General features: G+C 44.0%; 1 protein-coding gene across 2 annotated transcripts in view; it reads right to left on the bottom strand.

Moving 5' to 3' along the window:
* Positions 1-24380, bottom strand: part of SPOCK2 (SPARC (osteonectin), cwcv and kazal like domains proteoglycan 2) — a 152266-nt gene that overhangs the window by 24831 nt on the left and 103055 nt on the right. For both annotated transcript variants that reach the window (XM_029609035.1, XM_029609036.1), the window contains 8 exons: positions 23523-23568; positions 10029-10143; positions 9295-9409; positions 8223-8340; positions 6420-6539; positions 4137-4355; positions 2251-2313; positions 784-921 (listed from right to left, as the gene is read on the bottom strand). In XM_029609035.1, the coding sequence (XP_029464895.1) occupies positions 784-921; positions 2251-2313; positions 4137-4355; positions 6420-6539; positions 8223-8340; positions 9295-9409; positions 10029-10143; positions 23523-23568 (934 nt within the window). The remainder of the gene's footprint in view (positions 1-783; positions 922-2250; positions 2314-4136; positions 4356-6419; positions 6540-8222; positions 8341-9294; positions 9410-10028; positions 10144-23522; positions 23569-24380) is intronic.

The raw sequence follows: 24380 nt of genomic DNA, 5'->3' as shown, positions 1-24380 counted from the left end.
GGTGCAACAAAGTGCAAACTGCTGCTCTACAATCCCATGAACTCTTCTCACTGCTGGGTTTGTGATGTTACTGCAGAGGTCGAAGAGATATCATTCTTGCTCAGCTACCTCCAACATGTATTACTGATGAACACTTCACAGCCCAATGCACAGAGCAGTATTGCCAGAGAGGTCTGGCATATTCTATATCACATATAACTGCATATTTTAACCTGGCCACAGCACCTTCATAGAAGCATAAACATAGAATATGACCACAGATAAGGACTGGAAGGCCCAGTTAGTTTATCCGGTTTACATCCTGTTGCAATGCCACATGGACCAGAGTTAATTTCTGACTTTCCTTTTACTTCTTCACAACCAGGGATTCTCTGAGCTTATCCAGTGCTTTCCTGAATTCTGTCAAAGATTTTGCCTCTACCACCTCCACTGGGAGGCTATTCCAAGCATCCACTACCCCTTCTATTCAGCAATATTTTTATAATGTTACTCCTAAGTCTATCCCATTTGAACTTCATCTTTCTGCCTATCTATACATAATAACCCCTTTGTCTGAGGAGAGAGGAGTGCAGTATTATGCTCTAATCAGCCAGCTTTCACCATTCTTTATCTCAAGAGACAGTGAACCTGTTACTTAAACTCACTGTTCTCAAACTTTAGACTCTGGTGTTATATATAACTGATTTATGTTTTCCAATGCTGCATATATTGTATAATGTCTTTATTACTGTTAGATGACCCAATTTTCAGTTCTACTCTTCTCCATAACCTCAGTTTCCTTACCGCAGTCTGGGTTTCCATGTATGCGTGTTCCTGTCAACTCCCTGCCCAGTTGGTCAACGCACCAGCACTCTCCGCTGTTCCCATCACACTGCATCTTCCTATAGTACCCATCCTCGTCACAGCTGGGGATGAACACACCTGCAAAGCCAAAGCACAGAAAAGGCAGTAAAGGGTTATAAGAACGAGGCCTCTGTGTATCCTGCAAGGCTGAAATCTAGTGACCAAAGCCAGCACAATGCATCACTGGCAATACAATGTGCTGCTGTATGTGGGATTGAAGATTTATTTCCAGACCTGTTTTATGCTCATTGGGCTGGAAGGGCATAGGAATGATGCAAGTTGAGCAGTCCAAACAGCATGCCTCCATCTATGTACCTAGTCATTTCCTGTTTGTTATCCATTACTTATCTGTCATCACAATTAATCATTTGAGAATATAACACACGTCTTCGCAGACCCTTAACACCTGTTGGGTCTGAACCCGTGGCCATGTGAGGGTCCCAGCAAGAATTGAGAGAGGCAACCACTCACCTACCAAATGGGTTTCTCTTGCCTTTCGGCAAGTGCCCTGAGGGTTTTCTTGGGACACTGCAACTCTAGAAATCCAGAGTCTCATGGTTCCCAGAAAAGCACTGACAGACCACACATCCAAACATTGGGATCACCCAGTATCTCACTTACCTGGGATACTAATCAATCACAAACATAGCACTAATAAACTAAAACTTTTTTTTAAAGGTCTGAATTGTAAACATAAAAGGTTTTAAATAAAACTGATTTGCTCCAGGTAGGGAAAAAGAAAAGGGATTACACAGTAACACTAACTAGTTACTTGAATCTATCTGTAGGGCTAAATGCTGCATCTCTCTCAGTCAGCTGTAAGAGTCTTAAGTGACATTTTTCAGTCAACCCCAGCTGCAATAGGTTTCTCTCTCTCTTTTAGCTATTTCTATCTTTTACTTTCATAGACAGTTTTTCAACTGTCACTTTCTTGGAGCCTCAGCAGCAGAGTGATATCATCAGCTGAAATGGATCTCTCTCTCAGCCAGTTCTAACTGTCTCTCTCTTGCAGCCTCAGCAGCAATGATATCATCAGCTTGTTCTGTCTCTGAGATTAACCCTGTCAGCTCCAGCTGCTGGTGCCTATGGAACTATGTCACCTGCTGTCCAGTTCAAGATCGTCAGAAAAAAAAATGTTCTCAGATTAAAGGCGTTTTATATGACAAGCAAACAATACCAAAGTAAAAACTCCTGTTTTACCACAGTCTGATAAGTAGAAAAGTGACTTGCCGAGTATCGGAAGGGAGAGGAATAGAGGAATTGAAGTATTTCACAAAATGCTGTGGTTCTTTTAGCTGTATTTACTAGTGACACTCTGGATTCTGAAGGGAGCAATGGTCTGTGACCTCATGCAGAGAACAGTCACTATGATGGCTGGTCACAGAAAAAGTGGCAAATGGAACTTACCAGGTTTCTTTTTTGCTGCTTCCTGGATCTGAATTTTCTCAAGTTCAACCAGGCAGGGGGGCTCTATGATGCATAAGAGAGGGGCAAAAATGACTGATTATATCAGGAGCAGTGGAACATCTTTTTGGTTGGGGGGGGGGGGGGCAAAACAAAACAAAATTTTTGTTCCTGTCCCTGAAGCTTCCTAGTGGCTGATGCTCTGTGTTGCAAAATGTTGGTTGGGCCTTGGCCCCAGTGGCCCACATCATTCCTTTGCCTATGGATTATACTACAGCACTGACAAGTGATTACGGTGCAATAGATGGCAACTACATTGCAAGGATAGGTAAGTATAATGCATTGATGCGTGACTATAACACAGCAGATGAACGTTTGCAGCACTGCAGGGCATGAGTTTACAGCAGTGACGTGATTATAAGGCATCAATGGGTGATTGCAATATATTGAGGGAGCTACTTCTCACCTACAAGGCTCTACCTGACCCCTCCTTTCTTATCTTCCCTAACATACAATACATATATATAATACATATTTTAATGCATTGTATTTATATTACCTATTTTATGTTACACCTTGTTTTCACTATGTGTTTTGATATGTAAACCACTTAGGTCTACCTACATTAAGCGGTATATAAAAGTTTTAAAATAAATAAATAAATATATAAATATCTCTCCTTGTGACCTCCATTCTTGGGCAAGTTGCTTCTAACTGTTCCCTTCTCCTGCATTGCTAATTCCAGACTATGTACTTTCCATCTTGCGACACCATATGCTTAGAATGGCCTTCCTCAGTTGCTGTGTCTTTCTCCACCTCTGGATGTGTTCAAGCCCTGCTTAAAGATCCACCTCTTTAAGACCGCTTTTAAAAATCAAAGCCTTGATTCTTCCTGATCTAGACCATCTCACGTTAAACATGTTTGACTGTAATTAGTTAAGTGATTATTAGAAAATCATTTGTCTTGTGTGTCTCAACTAGACTGTAACCTCCATGGAGCAGGGACTGTCTCTTATGTGTCTGTACAATGCCTTGTATGCCTAGTAGCACTATAGAAATGTTTAGCACTATAGAAACGTTAAGTAGTGGTAGGAATAGTATTTTATGCAGCAAGAGTGGGTGCTCATATTATACCAATCATTGCTCAGTAATAGGCATTTCTCATGAGTTATTGTATGCTCAAATACACTGGTTTATAAAGCATGTGTGTATTACCTATCCCCACCTTTCACGTCTTAATCTCTGCTCCTCTCTATTGGTTCATTTCTCTCTGCCCTCTGTTCTCCTCACCTTATGCGCATGCTTCAGCACAGGGGTGTGGCAGAGGCATCCCTTAGGTGAGCAGTTCCCAGTCCGGTCCAGGAGCCTCAATAACAGGTGAGGTTTTCAGTACATGGATAAAACTAACTGATGAAGACCTGGAACCAAGTCATCATGAGCTGGTAGCTGCATCTGAGTACCAATCATGTGAGGGACTACACACGCAGCTCTGTCGTCAGTGGGCATATTTTCACAACCACACTTTCTGGCTCTGTGGTAGCTAAGTTTGCATGTCTTATATAAGAAGCTAATGAGAGCATATCAAGCATACTTAATGGTTCTCTGCTGTCACTGATTTCTTTTTTTTCCGGTAACCTAGGAGCCCAGTGGTAATCCTGATAAGAGGTTTAGTAAGAAATGTACTAACTACATCCCTTCTCTGTACACAACCCTTGTTCCCATTCTCCTCAGGGGACTCCCCTGCTCTTTCTTTCTGGATTTCACACCCTCTTTATCTCTCGGTTAACATCTGTCTCATGACAGAAATCCCACTAGAAACACGGAACCGGTGCAAGGTACGGTGTCGCTCGTTGGTTAGGGCAGCACTCAGGGTAGGCATTATCACATACTCTCTCGCCAGAAGCAGAAGCACCACTCCGCTGTGGACACGCGCCCATCCCTGTAGGTGTCACAGGAGTTGAAGAAGGGCCGGATGCAGATCTCGTACTTGTCCAGGTTAATGGCAGCCAGTTCAGCCTGGTCGAGGAACAGATCTGTGCTTGTGTCCAGTTTAGAAAACATCCAGCCTATAGAGTCCTTGCAGCTGGCCATCAAGCTCTTATCCAACACTGCAGAAAGAGAGAGGGGAGGGTGGGTGTGAGGGAGAGAAAGATGGAAGAAGGGAAAGAGTAAAGGAAAGAGAAGAACACAGGGACAAAGGGAAGGAGAAGCAGAGGAGGGGGGAGGGTCAATCAAAAGCTCAGAATATGCATGAAATAAGGGCAACGATGGCACCTGAACGTTTACAGCCATCCATGAGTGTCCCATGGAAATACCACAGAGCCCGCTGCATGTGCTTTCAACAAAATCAATGAAGCAGATCTGAGCCTGAGTGTCCCATGGAAATACCATGAGCAATCAACTGAAATCAATGTCAACCATCTCGACAGCCCAGAGTACCCAGGGTCAGCTAGCAGCACTATCTGGTGAATCCCAAATGCCCCCATACTATAATAATGATTCACAGATTTGCAATGTACAAGTTGCAAGACACAAAATCAAGACTGCAATTATACACTATGTAGAACTGAACCCAGAGCAAAGCATTCAGGTGCACAGTTCCAAGGTGCATGGTAATTAACTTTTCAGTGCTTTTTTGCTAAGCCACATTTTGCTTGCATTCTTTCCCACTGACTAGGACATAAATAAACAAGTGGCGGAGTAGACAGATTATATTTACATGGCTGCAACATCTGCTCGGAATCCTGTGAAATTCATTTGCAGAAAATGGAAGTGTTACTAGTGCTACTATCACAGGAAATGGTGGGAGCCTCCCTGCTTTTGCAGTGAGCACTGCACCCACTCTGCCTTGGTCACTGACAGAAATAAGAAGTGATGCTTTGCTTCGAGAAGGGGGGGGAAGTGACACACACTTCTGCTGCTGCTGCTGCCACCACCCTCCTGCAGGTGAGGGATTCAGCCCTGGAGAGTGTTGAGGACCAGGACCCTGCTCAGTAGCATTTTGCAACTGTAGAGAAGCCCCGTCATTTAGCATTTGCAGCAGTCGGCTTGTGGCATTGGGAGCTGCTGGAATGGAAAGAGCTCAGATCTAGCGCTCATTACAGTGAGCTGCTCTTCAGAAAGCTGTACGGTCTTTCCAGTCCCACCTATTCCAGAAAACACTGCAATTGCAAAGATGCTTGCGCAATGCAACACAAATATGAAAAGTCTGGACTGTACTATTAAGTTGGATGGGTTGCTGGGTTCCATGTTGTGTGTGTGTGTGTGCGTGTATGTATGACTGCTCGTACTATTTCCTATATATGTATGGATGCCTATGGTTGGTGAGGCAATTCAAATCTTTTTTGAGTTTTATAGCATTAAAGTCAGTGGTATATGCTTTGTTCATAGCAGTAATTGACTACTGTAATGTTATCTCTTGGAGCCTTGCTGGTGCAATGACTCGGGGGCTCCAAATAGTCCAAAACATGGCCACAAGAATTGTAATGGGTAGGTCCAGATGGGAGCCAGCGCCACCCTCTTCTCTTGAAATTACATTGGTTACCTGTGAAGCTACACTGCAAGTTTAAAACTTCTTGTACTCGCTTTTAGGATTTTGCTGGAAATCGCCCCTCTCACATGCAGCCCAGGTTAAGCTGGAAAACATCTGCTAGAAATGTGAGCTTGCAACATAGCTGCCAACTCCAGCTTCCATCAGCCAAAGCCTTCCGGCATGCTAAACTACAAAACAGATCGCTTTCTATGATAATCCCTAAGATATGGAATGATCTTCCTTTATTGATTAGGGAGGAGAAAGATCTCATGTGATTCCATTGCGAAGTGAAGACTTGGTTGATGGTGTCTCAGGCATGACTTCTCTCTATTACTGTCAGCAGCTCTAGATGAGCGGACCCTTTTTGGAATGGTATCCTTGGTCCACGGCAACTTTAGAAATGGTTTTATAAGCAGATGTCAAGCTCTTTTCATTGTCTGTTTGGATTTAAATGATTTTATTGTAGTTATAAGCTTTATGTTATTGGTTTTGTACATCACTGTGGAAGATTTTATTGTAAAAACTGGAAAGCAATTTATAAATGTCATAAATAAATAAGTAAATGCATGTGTGCATTCAGTTCTCGTTATTATTATTATTATTATTCAGTTTTTAGAGCCTTACAGTCTGTTTCTCATACCTGTCACTGGATTGCTGGCGCTGCTCCCTGAGTTGTTCTGCTTGGAATTTTCATGCAGGAGCTGGAACCAGTCTCGCAGGCGATCCCCCAAATCCGCCAGGTCCTGCCCAGTGCAGGTCTCTGGAATTGGAGAAAATGAAAGAAGCAACCATAAAACAGATCAAAGCTGTGACCTGTGGGCACAATTTTCAGAGCACATTTAAAGGAGCTCATTCTCTCTGACCCAAAGATGGAAGAAAGTGAGCAAAGAATCATGGACATTTTGCTGTTTGCACACGGTGCAGAAGCTCCCTATGTTCTAAATCACCTTTGGCACTGCCGCCAGCCAGTTTGTGTCCTACAAATATGGACCCATAAGCACAAAAACTCTGATTGGCGGAGTCTTATCTCAAAATGTTCCTGAGACAAGGCAGTCGTCTATGTTAAGGTAAATTTGTAACATTTATTAAAAAAAAAAAAAAAAAAAAAAAAAGCAATAGCCTGTTCTCCCTGGTACACATCCGTATGCACTGACTTATGCATATCTCGCTACTATAAAGTAAGCCAGACAAAGGATTCACCAGCCAGCCACTAACAACGCCAATCATTTGCCTGCTCCTCTCTGTCTGCATAAGGAAACTGAGATGCTGCTGCTCTGGGCCATGAGGCCTGTCTGTTTTCCAGACAAGCGCACAGATGCTGCTGATTTCTTCTCAGAGAGAAACCGTCCAGATCTGCTTCAGCTACCAATCGCTGATCAGCTCGGTGAGAAGCACAGACTAATTATATTAAGACGGCCTGTGAGTTGATCCTAATTCATCTCAGGGGTTAGATAGCCTGTAATTTATGTTAATTAACAAATCTGTGCAAAGTTATAGTTAATGCTCTGTTATGCCATGTTAGAAACTGTAAACAAAAAAACCCCAAAACAAAACTGTATATAACTGTCTTGATTCACTGAAACAATTGCTATATATAAGAACATAAGAAAATGCCATACTGGGTCAGACCAAGGGTCCATCAAACCCAGCATCCTGTTTCCAACAGTGGCCAATCCAGGCCACAAGAACCTGGCAAGTACCCAAAAACTAAGTCTATTCCATGTTACCATTGCTAATGTCAGTGGCTATTCTCTAAGTGAACTTAATAGCAGGTAATGGACTTCTCCTCCAAGAACTTATCCAATCCTTTTTTAAACACAGCTATACTAACCGCACTAACCACATCCTCTGGCAACAAATTCCAGAGTTTAATTGTGCGTTGAGTAAAAAAGAACTTTCTCCGATTAGTTTTAAATGTGCCCCATGCTAACTTCATGGAGTGCCCCCTAGTCTTTCTACTACTACTATGTTATATTAGATCAATTATGTTTAATTGATAAAAACTCCTTATCTTGAAAAACTTAAGAGATCCTCACCCTAGGTATGAATGAAAAATAAACTCTATGAAATAAATTCTTAGAGAATAATGCTTACAGACCTTCCTCAAAGAAAGAGAGTGAGAGCTAACTGGGAAAACTTACCAAAGCTAGAGACTACCAGGGAGAAAGGAGAACAAGTGTCACTGAAACATGAAGTTTAAAACGTTCATGGTCATCTGAGACTGAAACTGTGCTCGGTTCCTGCACGTCCTGTGTCCCGAGTCGCACCATGAAAGAATACGGCTCAGGAGCACCCTGAGGTGCGCTCAGTCTATCGCAGTAAAGACCCTCAGTACGGGCACCAGCTGAAGAAGAGGCTGGCAGGAATAAAAGGCAGGGCTTCCTTATTAACTTGGGGCTTTTGGAATGAAACCGGGAAGAGGATGCAAGATTAGTGCTCTCACCCTGCTTGGTGGCGTCGCTGGTGGAGGGGGGCGTGTGCTCTGTGGGGCAGGGGCAGGGCCCCTCGCATGTCACCCTCAGTTGCTTGCTGCTCAGGCAGGCCTGCTGCTCCAGCTTACACTGTGGGGAAGAGAAGCACAGTCAGAACCTCAGCTCGGGGATCCCATCCTGCAAAATAGCTGGGGAAACACCCCCCCCCGCCCAGGTAAGGCCATGGCCAGCAGTGCCAATGGTTACATCACGCAGTTTTAGAGCACCAAAGAAAATAATTTAGAATGTTTAAATGCAAATCTTGGGCTGTCTTTACAATGCTGCCCTCTGGCCTGCCCCAGGATCCCGTGGCGCAATGGTTACAAGGTGATGTTGAGCATCTGATTCAAGGGAATAATGTGCACAGGAGGGGTGCGCTGAGCTGGTGACGGCACAGACATATCTGAAGAAGGACAGACAGGGCCTCGCTTCAGCTACAAAGTAGTCCATTCTCTTTGCCCTATCTTGCAGTTCATTCAGGGCATCATTTGCCAAGTGAGCTCCTGACATGTTCCTCATTCCCAACACACATGCCCCGATATGTCCCCAAAGCTCCATGAGAAATGTGAGCACCCAAACCAGGTTAACAAGCCCAGGAGGTTTATAAATGGCATCCCACGAGGGGCAAGAAGTTATTTTTCTAAATTTTGATGGTTCTGCTGTAGAGGGCATAGGTAGCAGCATAACTCTCAGACAATACTGTCCAGAATGAAGCCCACAGGTGCTGGGTTGTGCCAGGGCGCCACTAACCTCAAGAGACAGCTAGCCTGAGGTTTCGCACTTCACGATCCGTGATATGAGTGCCTCGGGGCAGTCAAGCACTGAAACAAGTTACCAAGGGAAACGATGGAATCCCTGTCGCTTGAAGTTTTGAAACTAAGTCAAAAAGAACATCTGGGACTGGTTCAGGTACGGTGGATCCTGCCGGGCTGGAGGCAAGGGGGTTGGGGTGGATAACCTCCTGAGGTCCCCTCACATCCCTGTCTTTTCTGCGATTCAGTGCTAAAGCTTCCTGCACTGCTCCTGCCCACGCCTCTGCCTTACCACAGAGGTGTACGTGTGTCCATCAGAGCCACAGATAGGTGCGGGCTGGGTTGCAGGGCATGGCTTGCAGAGGCTGTCTTTGTTCCCATGGAGCTTCCCAGAAGGCTGCTTGATTCTGGGCATGAGGGGAAAAAAACGGAAAAGAGAGAGAACGATGAGCAAAACTTTGCACAGACATAGGGATTCCAAGGTCCAGAATACATTTTGGAAGTTCTGTTTGCTGTCCATACTCTTTAGCAGAAGGTCTCTCTGCTGTCAGGAAACGAGGTTTCCCTTTGTTCATGAAGCCACAGAAACCTGTGAGTCTCGGGCTGCTTCTTGCCTCTGGTCTCAGAGAGCCTACTTAATTACAGGGAGTGAATGAAAGGAGGGGGCTACAAGGTGCTGCCTGATGCAGTTTATACAGGAGAACCGCTGTCAGAACTGCAGAGGAGTTGCTAACCTGCCTGGGTTTACCCTTCTGCATGCAAGCTCTTGTACTTTTGCTTTTCTGAGGGAAAGCAATAGGGAAATCAGAAGCACAGTTGCCAGACATTTCAGTAAATAGGAATGTCGTAGCATCTCAGGTTCTGGTTTACACGGCGCCAGCCCCCCCCCCCCAGCGTGCAAGTAAAGTTTTATGAACAGCTGGCAGTGCATTCGTTCTTGTATTAGTGGTATAGATTAAGAAGAAGAGCAGTAAAAGATCTGGCAAGCTGGGTCTCAGGCTTAGCATCCAAGCCTGTCTTGCTCACCTGTGCTCCAGCTTCTTACGACTGATACACATGGCTCGCTGGTAGCCATGGGCAATGCAGACCTTGTGCCGGCTGCACTTCACTTTCTGGCAGGGGTCCTTGGTGGTGTCCAGAGCTGTGGAGAGAAAGGGAACACTGGTAGTCCACCATGTGAAGCCTGACAGCTCAACAGCAATGCAACAGGACTTGTTTAGAAGAGGTGCTACTGCCCACCATACACTCCACAGTATTTGAAAGGTAAACATGATTAGCAGTAAAGTTCATACTGTACCAAGTAAAATTGGAATTGCTATGCTATTAATTTGCTATTCTTTGAGAATCTCACCTGCAATGCCCTTAGGAAGACAGAGCCGCAATGTAGTTCATAGTCACTGGACCCCACTGGCCCACATTGACTATGATGTATCAGTGGACACTGAATGAGCCATCATACCCTGCTCCATGCGAGGTCATCTACAACACTGCTTTGACCATGGCTGCACCCATAGGGAATTTCAAGAGAGCAGCTAAAACATATTTTTTTATAAATAATGACTTTACATGTTATGGGTTTTATTTTCCACAATGTCTTACTACAAGGATCCATCTTTCACCCCTCTCTCATACACACAAGTCTCCTCTCCATGTTAAAAATAGAATATAACCAAACTGGTGCATTAGTTCTTCTCTTCTTCAAATGGATAATGCAAACAACACCAGAAAAAGTGCAGATTAACTAATGTAGAAATTTGATAGCACATTGGAACCAGCCAGGTCAATGCCAGCGCTTGGTGGCTGCTAGGTACTCTCCAGCAAGGCCACCAGAAACGAGGTGGCTGGATTCTCAGGAAACAGCCTCACTAATTTTGGTAGTTGCTTAGATTATTGCATAGCTGTTTAGATTATAGCAAAGTTTTGTGGGAAGACAGGGTAGGAAGGGGTTAGGGAATGGGCATTGGATTAAGAATGTATGGTAGGGATCCATTGAGGAAGACTTGGATAAGGAGTGATATCATACAAACAGTCAAGCTACTATGGCTGCCACAGTTGGGCTATATGTATCCTTAGCAGTGTAGTCTTTATAACTGGGCAGAGTGGATAGGCCAATTTGTCATTACCTGCTGTCATCTAATATATTATCAAGAGTTTGTAAAATGATTCTCAGTGTCCAGCCTGTCCAATGAACGTTGGAATGTGTGTAGGATTTCCTTGACTGGTGTCTACATCTTGGTGGGCAGGCAACATCCTCACAGTGGGAGTTCAGGGTCAGTCACGATCTTTTTGAATTCTCAGCAAACAGCTGAATCCTATCTCAACCACAGAGGGAGCGATATTCTGTAGCACCAGCAACCATGGAAGCTCCTCGGGAGCAGAAGTAATTTACGCGTGCTGGTCAGCTGCCAGTGTGCACTTCCCCGGGACAGCATCTAATGACCGCTGTCCCGGCTGGCCTCTGTCCTACCCTGACCCTCCCCGCCCAGACCCCATCCCCGGCTTGCCCCTTTGACGGGGCCCAGCATTTGTGCATGTACTGGGGTTTACGCGCGTGAATTCTCTTTCATGAGTGTGGCTTGTGAATTCTTTCACCAGTTGTGGAGAAGTAGCCTAATGGTTAGAGCAGCAGGCTGGAAGCTAGGGTTCAAATCCCACTGACACTCCTTGTGACCTTGGGCAAGTCACTTCACCCTCTATTGTCTCTGGTACAAATGTAGGGTGTCATTTACTAAAGCTTTTCTCTTATTTTGTGTCTATGGGGCCCCTTCGAAAATTCGCTTGGTGCCCGACCACACCCGTAAACCCCGGGATTTACATGTGCAGGCCTTCTAAAATCTGGGTGTTAATGTGCTATTGGCTAAGAATTGTTGAAGTGGAACAAGGAAACAGCCATCTTGGATACAATAAATTTCAAACTTCAGGTTCAAATATATTCCTCTAATATACGCAGATCATATTATAGATGCTTGTTCTGTTGCCTTGAAAGAATTGCCTTGTTTGACTATGCAATATCATCAGCATAAATACATTTAAGAGTTGTCACTGGTATATAGGTTGCAAAGGACTGGAGAAAGAACAGACAGCAGAGGGAGACTGATGTCAGCAATCACAGCAGTTTAAATCCTCACCAAAGTGTACCTAGCATCTATGGTTTTATAAGAATGTGTTTATCTGTGCAAAAGCTGGTCTGCACTTGATGACATTTTCCAGCTTTATCAAAAGCCCTTTTTTCCAAACAATGCCGTAAGTAGTGGAAAACACAATAAATGCTACATTTGTTCTTAATTTGCACAGAAATCTGGCCTCAATATGACTGTTTATCCAAAGACCAGCTTGCTGTTTGAATATGGTGGCTGCCAGGGTAGGCTTCAGGCGGGTGAAAATTAACTACTCCGAATATTTATAACCCATGGACAGGAGAGAGGTCCAGCTGTTGCTTTTAAGGTCTTTAGCTGGCTTTTGCTGCTTTATTTCATTTGGATTTCATTTTTTAATAATCATTTTTTATTTATATTCCACCTTTTGTGACACTTCAAAATGGACCAAATCCAGGTACTGTACTAATGGTACATATTCATCTGCTGTGCAGCTCGGATAGTTAACTGGATAAACTTAGCCTATATATTCAGTGGCATGGTTGTGCCACTGAATATATTCAGCTATCTTAAAGTTAGCTGGATACATGTATCTGGGTAACTTTAGGACAGGTGTTTGGGCCGAACAGAGTAGCTGGATAAGTTATCCAACTAACTCTGAATATTGGAGTTAGCCAGATATCTTATCTAACACATCTCCTCCCATTTATACCCGCAGAATGTCCCTAACTTATCTGGCCAAATTTTAGCCAGATAAAAAGTTAAGTGCCCAAATCTTCATTTAGCTAGATAACGTTTGAGTATATACCTCTAAGCATTTTTCCCATAGACACAAAATAAGAGAAAAGCTTTAGTAAATGACACCCTATATTCGTACCCGAGACAATGGAGGGTGAAGTGACTTGCCCAAGGTCACAAGGAGTGTCAGTGGGATTTGAACCCTAGCTTCCAGCCTGCTGCTCTAACCATTAGGCTACTCCTCCACAACTGGTGAAAGAATTCACAAGCCACACTCATGAAAGAGAATTCAGGTTCCTATGGAATTCTGGGAGTACACCATCAAAGGAACTACAAATATGAAGGCAATGGATACAAAATCTCTTAAAGAATATTTGAGACAGAGTGGTCAAGATGGTGGTAGCCTAGAGGTGTGCATTTGATTTGTATCTCAATAGGGTCAAGCATAAAGGCAAGCTGTGGGTGTTCCTTCTGAGCCAGCATCTGCTGCCTGATCAATGTTTTTGTGGTCAAATAGATGGTGTTGACAACTTTGGGGATGGCCTCTCTAGAGGCAGAGATGGCAGAAGGGACCCCAGTGTCTTCTCCTGAGGTCATGATTCTTTCCCCCAAAGAATTTGATAGCCCCAACAGAGAAAAGGGGACTTCTTGACAGTGGCGCTCAGTGATGATGTGCAGCAGCAGAGGGAATGAGAGTTGTGATGGATTCCTGTTAAAAGGTAGTGGTCCCACTACAGATTCCTCGGGCACTCCAATATTCACCTTTCTCCACTGACAAAATTTACCATTTAGCCCTACTCGCCATTTTCTATCTTTTAACCTGTACATCACCTAGTCCCTTACCAGCATTGCAAAGGAAAAGCAGGAAGCAGTAAGATGCAGTCCCTTGGAGCAAGAGGACTTGCGAATGGTATGGATGTGTATGTTCACCAATTTATGTCCTTGTTTTGTGGTGTACGAATGGTATGGATGTGTATGTTCACCAATTTATGTCCTTGTTTTGTGGTGTGCGAATGGTATGGATGTGTATGTTCACCAATTTATGTCCTTGTTTTGTGGTGTGCGAATGGTATGGATGTGTATGTGCACCAATTTCCTTCGATCTTCTTTAAAGCTATAGGTATGGTTTTGCTGTGATTGTTTTTTGCATAAGAGTAATTTTCCTATGTGTGGGGGATGCCTAGGCTGGGGGGATCTCTCATTGGACAAATATGAATATGTGATTTCTTTGCACTTGTTTCTTTTATGTGGATTTCTGATTATGGCTGAAATTAAGTTTTGTTCCTGGAATATGAATGAAGTGCATTCTCCAGTTAAGCGAAAGAGTATTCTCAATTTGCTTTAAAAAAATAGAAGCTCACATTGTGTTTTTACAAGAGACTCATCTGTCTAATAATGAACATAAGAAATGTAAATGGGATAGGGTTGGTCACGGTGTTTATTCATTATTCCATGTGACAAAGGAGGTGGGGTGTTATTATATTATTGTATAAAACTTTACCATTTGTAATTGATAAAACTAACCGATTTGGAAGGGAGATTTGTTTTTAGCGCTGGGGAACTTGTATAAGAGAAAATATTTGCTTGCTAATATCTATGCTCCCAACGTACTGTATATTCTCATTCTTTTTTTCTCTCATTTAATCACTATAGTAAGTCAATATCCAGAACATACTATTATCCTTGGAGGAGACTTTAATTTAGTTGGTGACCCGGCTGTTGATACTAAGCCTCTCAGGAAATTGGGAAGGCAGAAAACAGGAATGGGGGTTACAATTTTTGTTGCAGGAGCTTCATTTATTGGATATTTGACGCACAATGCATCCAGATGAATTGTATTATTCCTTTTACTCGGCTCCACATGATTCTTTTTCTCAGCTGGATTATTTTTTTTGTGTCTCCTTTCTGACCGTGCACCCATAACATTGCTTTTTTTTTTTTATGCGAGACAGTATATTTCTCAACCTTTTAAGTGGAGATTTAGTCCCTATTTGTTTAAGGATGATGAGTTTCAGATGTTTTTGCAAGATAAGTGGAAGCAGTTTTTGGAGTTGAATGATACCCTTGAAGTAACTTCTGACATATTGTGGTTAGCACGGAAAGCAGCGATGAGAGGTGAAATAATTTCATACATGGCAGAGTCATAAAAAGAGGGATGCAGAGATTTTGTGACTGTCTGAGTTATTAAATGAAGTGAAGCAGAAGCAGATCAGTATCTTGAGGTCAGATCCCAAAATTGAATTAAATGTCTTAAGAAAAAATTAAATCATTTATTGTTCATGAAGCTAAGAAGTCTGTGAACAGCTTTAGGACACACATTTTCAGATATGAGAATAGATCCAGTAATTTATTAGCTAATCTGCTTAAAAATTCTGAACCTAAATGCTGCATTACCTTTATGAAAGATATGCAAGGCACTGTGCTTAATAGTTCAGAGGACAGGTCCTCAGCCAGTTCCTCTACATCCAAGTTCTTCTGATTTCTCAGTGTTACCGCCAATTATATTATTGAACAACTACAATACCTGGCCTCTAACATTTTTTGTGTGCGTAAGTTTGCTCCCAATTTAATAAGGATTTTAGGGCAAAAAAAAAAAATGCGCACGGCTGCGGGAGTGAAATGTGCACACATTTTAGTGCTTTTCCGTGTAAATCCCACGTTAATCAAGGCATTAGCGATTACTCCCTAATGCAGAGAGGTGCGTAGCTTAACTCAATATTTTGCTGGAAATTTAACCCCTGGCTCAAAGGTGGAGTAAAGTTAACTCACATTTCTGGGGTTAATATTAATCTATGGTGCTGGGTCCCAGTGTGATTCTGGACTTGGAATTCAAGGGTTTTTGGGCTCAGAATTCTTGGGTCCCGGCTCAGGTTTTGTGCGCACAAGTTTTAAGGGCACAAATCATGTTTTCTGCACGTTAACTATGTGTGGTGTGTGCTGAGTCTTTTTACCATACATTTTTGGGTTAGCATGCTTTTTTAAACTCTCATGGGCCGATGCAATAAGACACGTGCTGAAAACGGGCACGCACACTGAGCTGGTGTTGAGCGCCCATTTTCCTAATGCGCACGGCAGCCCCCGTCCCCTGTGGGTCCGATGCAATACTTAAATGAGAGAAAAATCGGGGGCAGCGTAAAAAAGGACAGGGCTTATGCTGTAGTGGGATACTACGATCAATACGAGCGTCCGTGTTGATTGCGCTTCTTTTTAGTTATTTTGCTAAGGTGCTGCAGTTGATTCTATTAGGCGCCCATTGCTTCGGGCATCTATATAGTGCAGTCATAAGAAAGGCGTGCTTCCTTTTGATCAAATCAATACACATATACTTTTCTACCACTGCAAGCAGTAAATTCAAGAGTCAGGATGATACTAAGGAGGAGGATACATTTATCACCACACAGAGGACCATATCTTTTAATATGAGTCCTTGACTGTGAGTTAACTTTACTCCAGCTCCGGAGCTGGAGTTAAATTCCTGCGTTAAAAAATTTGTCTTTGGGCGTGCTTTCCTGCATCGGACGGTAATAGCTGTCTTCATCTACATGGAATTTACACACATTGGGCGCTATCAGTTTCGCGTTAGGATGCGTGCTTTGGACATGCAAATCTCCTTACTGCATTGGATGCTATTCTCGCACACCTAAAATGCGTGCCCAGTCATGAGTAAATCCACACACTAGGCTGAATACACCTTATTGCATTGGCTTTTCAATGCAGTAGTGTACCATTATTTATTTACATGCTATTCATACGTCAGCTTTCCATAATGGACCAAAACGGTTTACAATAAAACATACATATTATAAAAACATACCAGTATACTTCATAAAGCATTTCTTATTATCATTGTATCCATTACACTGACCATTATTATGCTGGAAAAGCCAAGCTGAACAGCCATGTCTTTGTTATGACTTGTAGGTGAGTGGGTCCTTGGGCAGCGGTGAGAGGTGGTATGCACAGGAAGGAGCCCTGTGAGGCTCACCGCTGGTAGGCACGGTCTCAGCAGACGTCAGACACAGCTGTGGAACACAGTCTTTATTATAGAGGTAGAAAAGCACAGCCTGCGGAGCTGGGGGTGCAGGAGAAAGTGAACAGAACAGAGCAGAGGGGTATTCCCAGGAGGGGGATACCTCAGATGTGGAGATCCGGTAGTGGCCCGCGAAGCGGAATACGCAGTGGTGATGCGGTAGTGGCCTGCAGCGCACGGTACACCGAGGGTCCTCAAGATTTTGCGGTAGTGGCCTGCAGCGCAGGGTACACCGAGGGTCCTCAAGATGTTGCGGTAGTGGCCTGCAGCGCAGGGTACACCAAGGGTCCTGTAGATGTTAACGGTAGTGGCCTTCAGTGCAGGGTACACCGAGGGTCCTGTAGATGTAACGGTAGTGGCCTGCAGCGCAGGGTACACCGAGGGTCCTGTAGATGTAACGGTAGTGGCCTGCAGCGCAGGGTACATCGAGGGTCCTGTAGATGTAACGGTAGTGGCCTTCAGTGCAGGGTACACCGAGGATCCTGTAGATGTAGTAGTAGTGGCCTGCAGTGCAGGGTACACCGAGGATCCTGTAGATGTAGTAGTAGTGGCCTGCAGCGCAGGGTACACCGAGGATCCTGTAGATGTAGTAGTAGTGGCCTGCAGTGCAAGGTACACCGAGGGTCCTGTAGATGTAACGGTAGTGGCCTGCAGCGCAGGGTACACCGAGGATCCTGTAGATGTAGTAGTAGTGGCCTGCAGTGCAGGGTACACCGAGGGTCCTGTAGATGTTGCGGTAGTGGCCTGCAGTGCAGGGTACACCAGAGTGGTCCCACAATGAGATAGGAGGTGGAGGTACTCACAGAGTAGTAGTTTCAACAGAGGTCACAGGAACAGACAGCGGACTAAGGCAGAATGCCCTCCAAGGAGTGGAAAGCCAGAGACAAGGAAAGGCCCCCGAGGAGCGGGTACCCAGAGCGTCTCGCCAACGTGTAGTAGCTGGAACAGGAAGTCCCTAAGATGAAGCGGATTCAGCAACGAGGGAACTCCTTGCTAACTCTTCAGTAGGCAGGGCCGGTCAGCTTAAGTACAGCAGGGTGAACACGTCATCCGAAGGGGACGCCCCCGAGGTTCCCACCATGAACTGTTTAAGACTGACCTGTGCGCGCACGCATGTGCGCCTATGTGATCTGAAGGCAAGATGGTGGTCGCCAGTGCCCACACAGTCCTGTGAACGCCAGGAAGGTCGGCTGTAGCTGGCAGAAGCCGCCATCCTCTCCATAGGTGACAAGGCAGCAAAGAAAGAGGCGAGCATCAGTGGTCGCAGCCGTCTGCGACCGACGGGCGTAACAGTCTTTAGCTCTTTTTTTAAACATTGTGCATATTCTCAGATTCTCTGGCATTGAATTCCCGAGTTTCGGGCCAGCAATGGATATTGCTTTTTCCTTGACCTCTGTTAAATGTGCGCTATGTATTGATGGTATCTCTGGTAGTCCCTTATTTAAGGTTCTGAGGGATCTTTGTGGAATGTAGGAATGTAATGTGGTGTTTTTTGTTTGACAATATCTTGTGAATTAAAGTTAAAGCTTTGTACTGAATGCGGTACTGCACTGGAAGCCGGTGTAAGTTATATAATATCGGTGCTACATGATCCGATTTTTCGGCGCCAGTTAGAAGCTGTGCAGCACTACTACTTTGTAACATTTGTACAGCTCTGCGTGCGCTGGCGGGAAGACCTAAAGAACTGGGAGTTACGGTAGTCGATTTGAAAAAAAAAAATGAGAACCTGAAGTACATATCGAAAATCATCAGGTTCTAATAAAGGTTTGACTTTTTAGAGGCTGTATTTTGAAGTATCCTTGCTTACTTATTGTATGAATATGACTACTCATTGAAAGATTATTATCTAAAATTACACCAAAGTCTCAGACTACAAAACCCAAAGCTATTACCTGTTTGACAAACATAATGGTTTGAGGTATGACTAGGATCATCTTCCTCATTAAGTGAATTACTTCGGGGGGGGGGGGGGGGGGTTGGTATTAAGAAGATTCTATTATGCTCAAGCCATTAGCTTATTGCTTCGGGAGTTAACTCTTTTTTTACAGCGTAAGTAAAGAAAATATGTATTGAAATTCACTGCACATTACTTACTCATGTTTTATTACATCAGGCTTCCCTGTGAAAGACTGAGCAGTTTGTCTCCTGTCTAGCCCTGCAGAAATCATCCAAGAAACGCGAGGACTGCAAAGGCCCCTCTTTAGTTCAGGTTTCTTACTTTAGCGGGTTACTGTGGTTCACAGATTTATCACATTCTGCATTTGGCACAGACACGACATCAATAACTTGGTGACACATCCAGATTAAATACTATGCAAGACACTCCAGCAATGGTATAACTCAGCTTGCAGAAGGCACGCCACGACTGCAGGCTTCCTGCAACCGTAAGGCCCTTTTAAACATAGGAACATAGAAATGATGGCAGAAAAGGCCCAAATGGTCCATCCAGTTTGCCCAGTAAGCCTGCACTGTATAGGTTATCCCATGCTTATATGTTTCCCAGACCATAAAAAGTCAGGGCCCTCGCTGGCTGTTTGAATCCCGTTCCCTCCCACCTACACACACACTTTTCAGTTTTCCACACTAGCCATCATTGATTGCTGTTGAATCTAATTCCCTGTTATGCCTTGTTATTGAAGCAGCGAGCAATGTTTGAGTTGCATCAAAGTATCAGTCTGATTGGTTAAGGGCAGTAACCGCCGCATCAGCAAGTTACCCCCATACTTGTTTCCCCAGTCCATAAAAATCGGGGCCCTCGGTTGTTGAACGAATCCAATTACCCTTCTCCCCCTGCCATTGAAGCAGAGAGCAATGATGGAGTTGCATTAATAGTATCAAGGCTTATTGGTTAAGGGTAATAACCACCACACCAACAAGTCACTCTTTTCTTCATTTCCATCCATTAGACTTTAGGGTTTCACAGTGTTTATCCCATGCCCCTCTGAATTCTTTCACTGTTTTGGTTTTCACCACCTCCTCTGAAGGGCATTCCAGGCATCGACCACTCTCCCCGTGAAGAAATATTTTCTGACGCTGGTTCTCAGGCGTCCTCCTTGGAGTTTTATTTCATGACCCCTAGTTCTACTGATTTCTTTCCAATGGAAAAGGTTTGATGTTTGCACATCATTAAAACCTTTTAGGTATCTGAAAGTCTGTATCGTATCACCCCTCCTCTCCTCCAGGATATATATATTTATATCCTTCAGTCTCTCCTCATAGGCTTTCTGATACTGAGCCTACACCATTTTGGTAGCCCTTTCTCTGGACCACCTCCATCCTGTCTCTATCCCTTATGCAGTAGCAGTACTTCGCTGAAGACAAAATCATGGATGCTGAGATTTCCTGCTATGTTTGAGCCTTGACACAGCCTAGATGGTGAAACGTTAGTCTGTATAAGCCATTTACCAGGTCACCAATTCAGTTTATATATCTGCTAGTAAAATCAATATGGGAAACAGATGTTTTTGCATTTGAAAGAAGATGGATATGTGTAACATCAAGCTTCAGAAAAGTGTATTTTTCTATATAATCATCCAGATATAATTTTGAAAGAACTGTTTGATGATACATCGAGCAATCCATAGTAATGTGATACTTCAATGGTTCTATGCATTCCAGTACTAGTGTTGAATCTTTAAAGAGATTTTTATAGAAAATAATAAAGTAATAAACATGATAAAAAATTAGATGGAATAATAAAAATGAGTGAGGTGGCCAGAGGTTTTTTAAGACCTATGATTGACACAACCTCTTGAATACCACATTGTTCTGATGAGAACAGGTATAGAGGCTCTGAGGTATTGTTCCTCCTTTGTGATAACATCCTTTCTAACAATATTCAATTTAAAATGATCTATATTTCCATGTGAAGTTTTTTTTTCCTTTTTGAATGGTTTATTGTATCTTCACATTTGCCTGCACATTTTTGGAATTTTTTTAATATAAGGTAAACCAGATCCCTAGCACAAAGAATGGAATGATGTTTTTCACCTTTATAATGAGTGTTCCAGTCCAGTAGGGGATGTACTGGGATCTCTGAAAAATTTCTGATTTCTGAAGAGAATTTTAATAAGAGCTCCAGGATAGAGGGAGAAAGAGCTAGAGAGAGGAGTTGGATCTTGGTGCCTAATTACCGAGACACATTGCAAAAGCTGCAGAAATACGCTCCATTAGATTTTCTTTATTTTTTTTTTTGAGCCAAAAAGGAGGCCAGAATTTTAGGATCCAGGACAATTCCTTGGCACAAGTCTCACTGCAGGAAGCACCAGGTCCAGCAAAGAAAGATGCGTCCTAGAAACACCCTGAATGGTCTGCTAAGAACTGTTTTATCTGACTGCACTGGAACCTGAACATTGGTATCCCTGAAGTGTCTCCAATGGTGGTCTTACTGGAAAAGAGCGAGAGCTCCAGAACATTAAACATGGTGGTCTCAAAATAGTACACCGAGGACCTTAACCAGATGAGGAGGACACAGAGGGGATATTTTGCGTTCCTCACTAATTCCACCAAATATAAGAGGAGCCCTTTACCCGTTTGCTTTAGGACCCAGGATTTTTTAGTTACAAAAGGAATCTGATAGGAGTTTGGGCTGCTGCTTGCTGAGCATGGAAGGCAGGAGTGAGCTCCAGCTGAATAGGAGAACTGACTGCAAAAAAAATGTATCTTTCCTTCCCCTGCACAGATTTGCTACCTTCGACCTCAAAGAAATGGAAACCATTTGGAACCCCAACCAGGTGTGTGGAGTGACTCCTTGCAGCTACCGCTGAGGGTCCAATTCAACACCTTCATTACCCCATTAACAGGACTCATGCTCCCACTTTCCCTGTAGCTGGCCAGAGGCAAACAGCGGGTGTGGGGGTGACAATACAACTTACACAACTCACCAGCCCCACAGGGCAGAGATTATAGTGATGAGGAGAACGTCCTTTAAAATTACCTGAATGGTGAAGTCCCGTCACATCCCACAACGTGGGGAAACAGATTGATATCATTTTTCTACTGCTGCAGGACTAAATGGACACCCCCTGCAATTACAGAGATCCCTCTTCAAGGTGCATGGGCTCAAGACTTCCTTGGGTCTAAACCCTATTTGTATAGTCAGTTAATAATAAGTCACGGTCAGTGGTGAAGGAATTTCCTTTTAAGCTTCTTCTGACTCCAGCAGAATTCCATTCAACAGGACCCAATGTTACTTGTGTCTGAAAGGCAAATCCTACTCCTGGGGGAATTCTGCACACAAATACTTAAAATTCTGCAAACCTTATATTGGTCAAAATAACACAATTTACATGACAGTCTTTAAGTAATTATATTTTAAACTAATACAAAAAAAAAGTTATTACTTAAAGATGCAGAATTTTAAATATTTTGAGCAGAATTTCCCTAGAAACTCACTGTAAGAGTGTCCCCTTCCACTCTCTTTCCCTACTCCCCTGGCCACTTTGCCCTCTCAGGCCCCAACTCCTCCACCTGCCAGTATCTCTCCCCTCCATCTCTAGGTTCAACCCCTTCCACTCTATATCCACTCCCAGATTTCAACTCCAATCTCAGAACTGCCCCTCACACAGGCTCCCTCTGTCCCTCCCTCTCTCACACACACATGCCCCCTTTCTCTAGTGCACATACACACACCCTCATACAGGCTCCCTCATTCTCTCGCACACACACATCCACTCATACAGGCTCCCTCACTCTCTCGTACACACACACACATCCCCTCATACAGGCTCCCTCTCTCTTGCATACACACCCATATAAGCTCCCTTTCTATCTTACACATACGTCCTCATACAGGTTACCTATCTATGTCTCTCTCTCATGCACCCCTTCACACAGGCTCTGTCTCACACATACACAATCCCTTCACACAGACTAGCACCCTCACATACACACAATCCCTTTTTCAAACACATGAGCTCCCAATCTCTCACACACATACACACTCCTTCACAATCTCCTCATATAGGCTCCCTCTCTTTGAAACCCACACTCAAGCATCCCCCTCTCTTACCTCCCATGCTCTCTCTCACACCCTCCTGCTCTCTCTCACCTCCCCTCCCCTCATATACGCTCCCTCTCTCTAAAACCCACACTCAAGCATTCCCACCTCCCTTACCTCCCATGCTCTCACACCCTCCTGCTCTTTCTCACCCTCTTCTCCCCACACCCCCTCCCCTTCCTTCTCTCACACACATACACACACACACCACATTCTCTTTCATCAGGGCCTTTATCTTTGCTGCGAGCGGAGCACACTCCATTCACGGCACATGGGGGCCTTCCATTTTGCTGCAAAGGGCGCGCCGGGGCCTTCATCTTTGCTGCGAACGCGGCATGCTGGGGTCTCTGCTGCTATTTTCTGCACAGAATTTGGCAATTCTGTGCAGAAAATGGCAATTCTGCGAAAGGGGGGGGGGGGAATTCTGCGCAAAATTCCCCCAGGACTAAAATGCCAGCTCCAGAGGAAACAAAGAACTCTGACCTCCATATCAAGCTTCCAGGCCCATGATTTGGCCTACTGTCCAGGTAGCTTGGGCCAAGAACTCATTAATACAGCACACAGTGAGACTTACGCATCAACATATGATGCCATGAAATATGGCTGGGATAAGAAAGGTTGCAAAGTCAGAGAAACATCACATGAAAGGAAGCACTTACCTTCATCTCCAGCTTGGGTGTCCTCCCAGCTCTTGATATAATCATCCTGGAGAAGCAGAGAAAGGATGGGGAAGAGGGAAAAAGAGAGAGAAAGAGAGCGATAACAAAAAAAAATGAGAGAGCAAGAGAGAAAGAGACAGGGGAGATATACAGAAGAAGAAATGGAGAAAAGAGAAGGGTGAAATAGTAAAGGAAAGAAAGATTCATTGGAAAGAGTCAGGGAAAAAGTAAGGAAGAAGAGAGGAATAGGAGAAAGATTATGAAGAGATTTATGAGAGATAAAGGGGAAAAAGCCAGAAAAAGTGGCATGGGAGGAGAAGGGGGAAGAAAGAGAAGAGTTTGATCAGCAGGAAATAATAACAGAGTGGCAAGCCTTGTCATCATCATTCTCAGCTGGTGACTGTCACTGCACGCCCTTAAAGATCAACATTTGAATGGAGCCCTCCCTTATCCACCGAATGATGAGGAGCAGAAATTACGGAAGCCTCAGTTCAAGGCAGCTGCGCCCAGCGCCTGATAAAGTTGAGCATCATGCAGATACGCCACAAACAGCTGGCACTCTAAGCAAGCTACGCAACGTCCAAGCCTTCAGCATGCATTTCACTGCAACGGCTCTCATTTAAAAAAGATCCTTCAACCTGGAAGTTAAAAATAATCCAATAAGCTAATAACAATCTGTGAGAAGGACAGAACCACAGGACGATGCAGTGTAAAGAGTCAATATGTGAACCAGCCAGCCAAGGAACCACTGAGTCATTCATTCATTTAGTTTGTTTTTTTTCTCTTCTTTCTACGGGTCATCACCAGCAGCGTGCAGTCCTTCCAGCCACAGTGGGCAATGCCTGGTCCTGGGGAATT

Source organism: Rhinatrema bivittatum, chromosome 7 (assembly GCF_901001135.1).
Source record: "Rhinatrema bivittatum chromosome 7, aRhiBiv1.1, whole genome shotgun sequence".
Taxonomy (NCBI): domain Eukaryota; kingdom Metazoa; phylum Chordata; class Amphibia; order Gymnophiona; family Rhinatrematidae; genus Rhinatrema; species Rhinatrema bivittatum.
The sequence above is the reverse complement of the archived record's forward strand: the minus strand, read 5'-3'. Positions and strand labels throughout refer to the sequence as shown.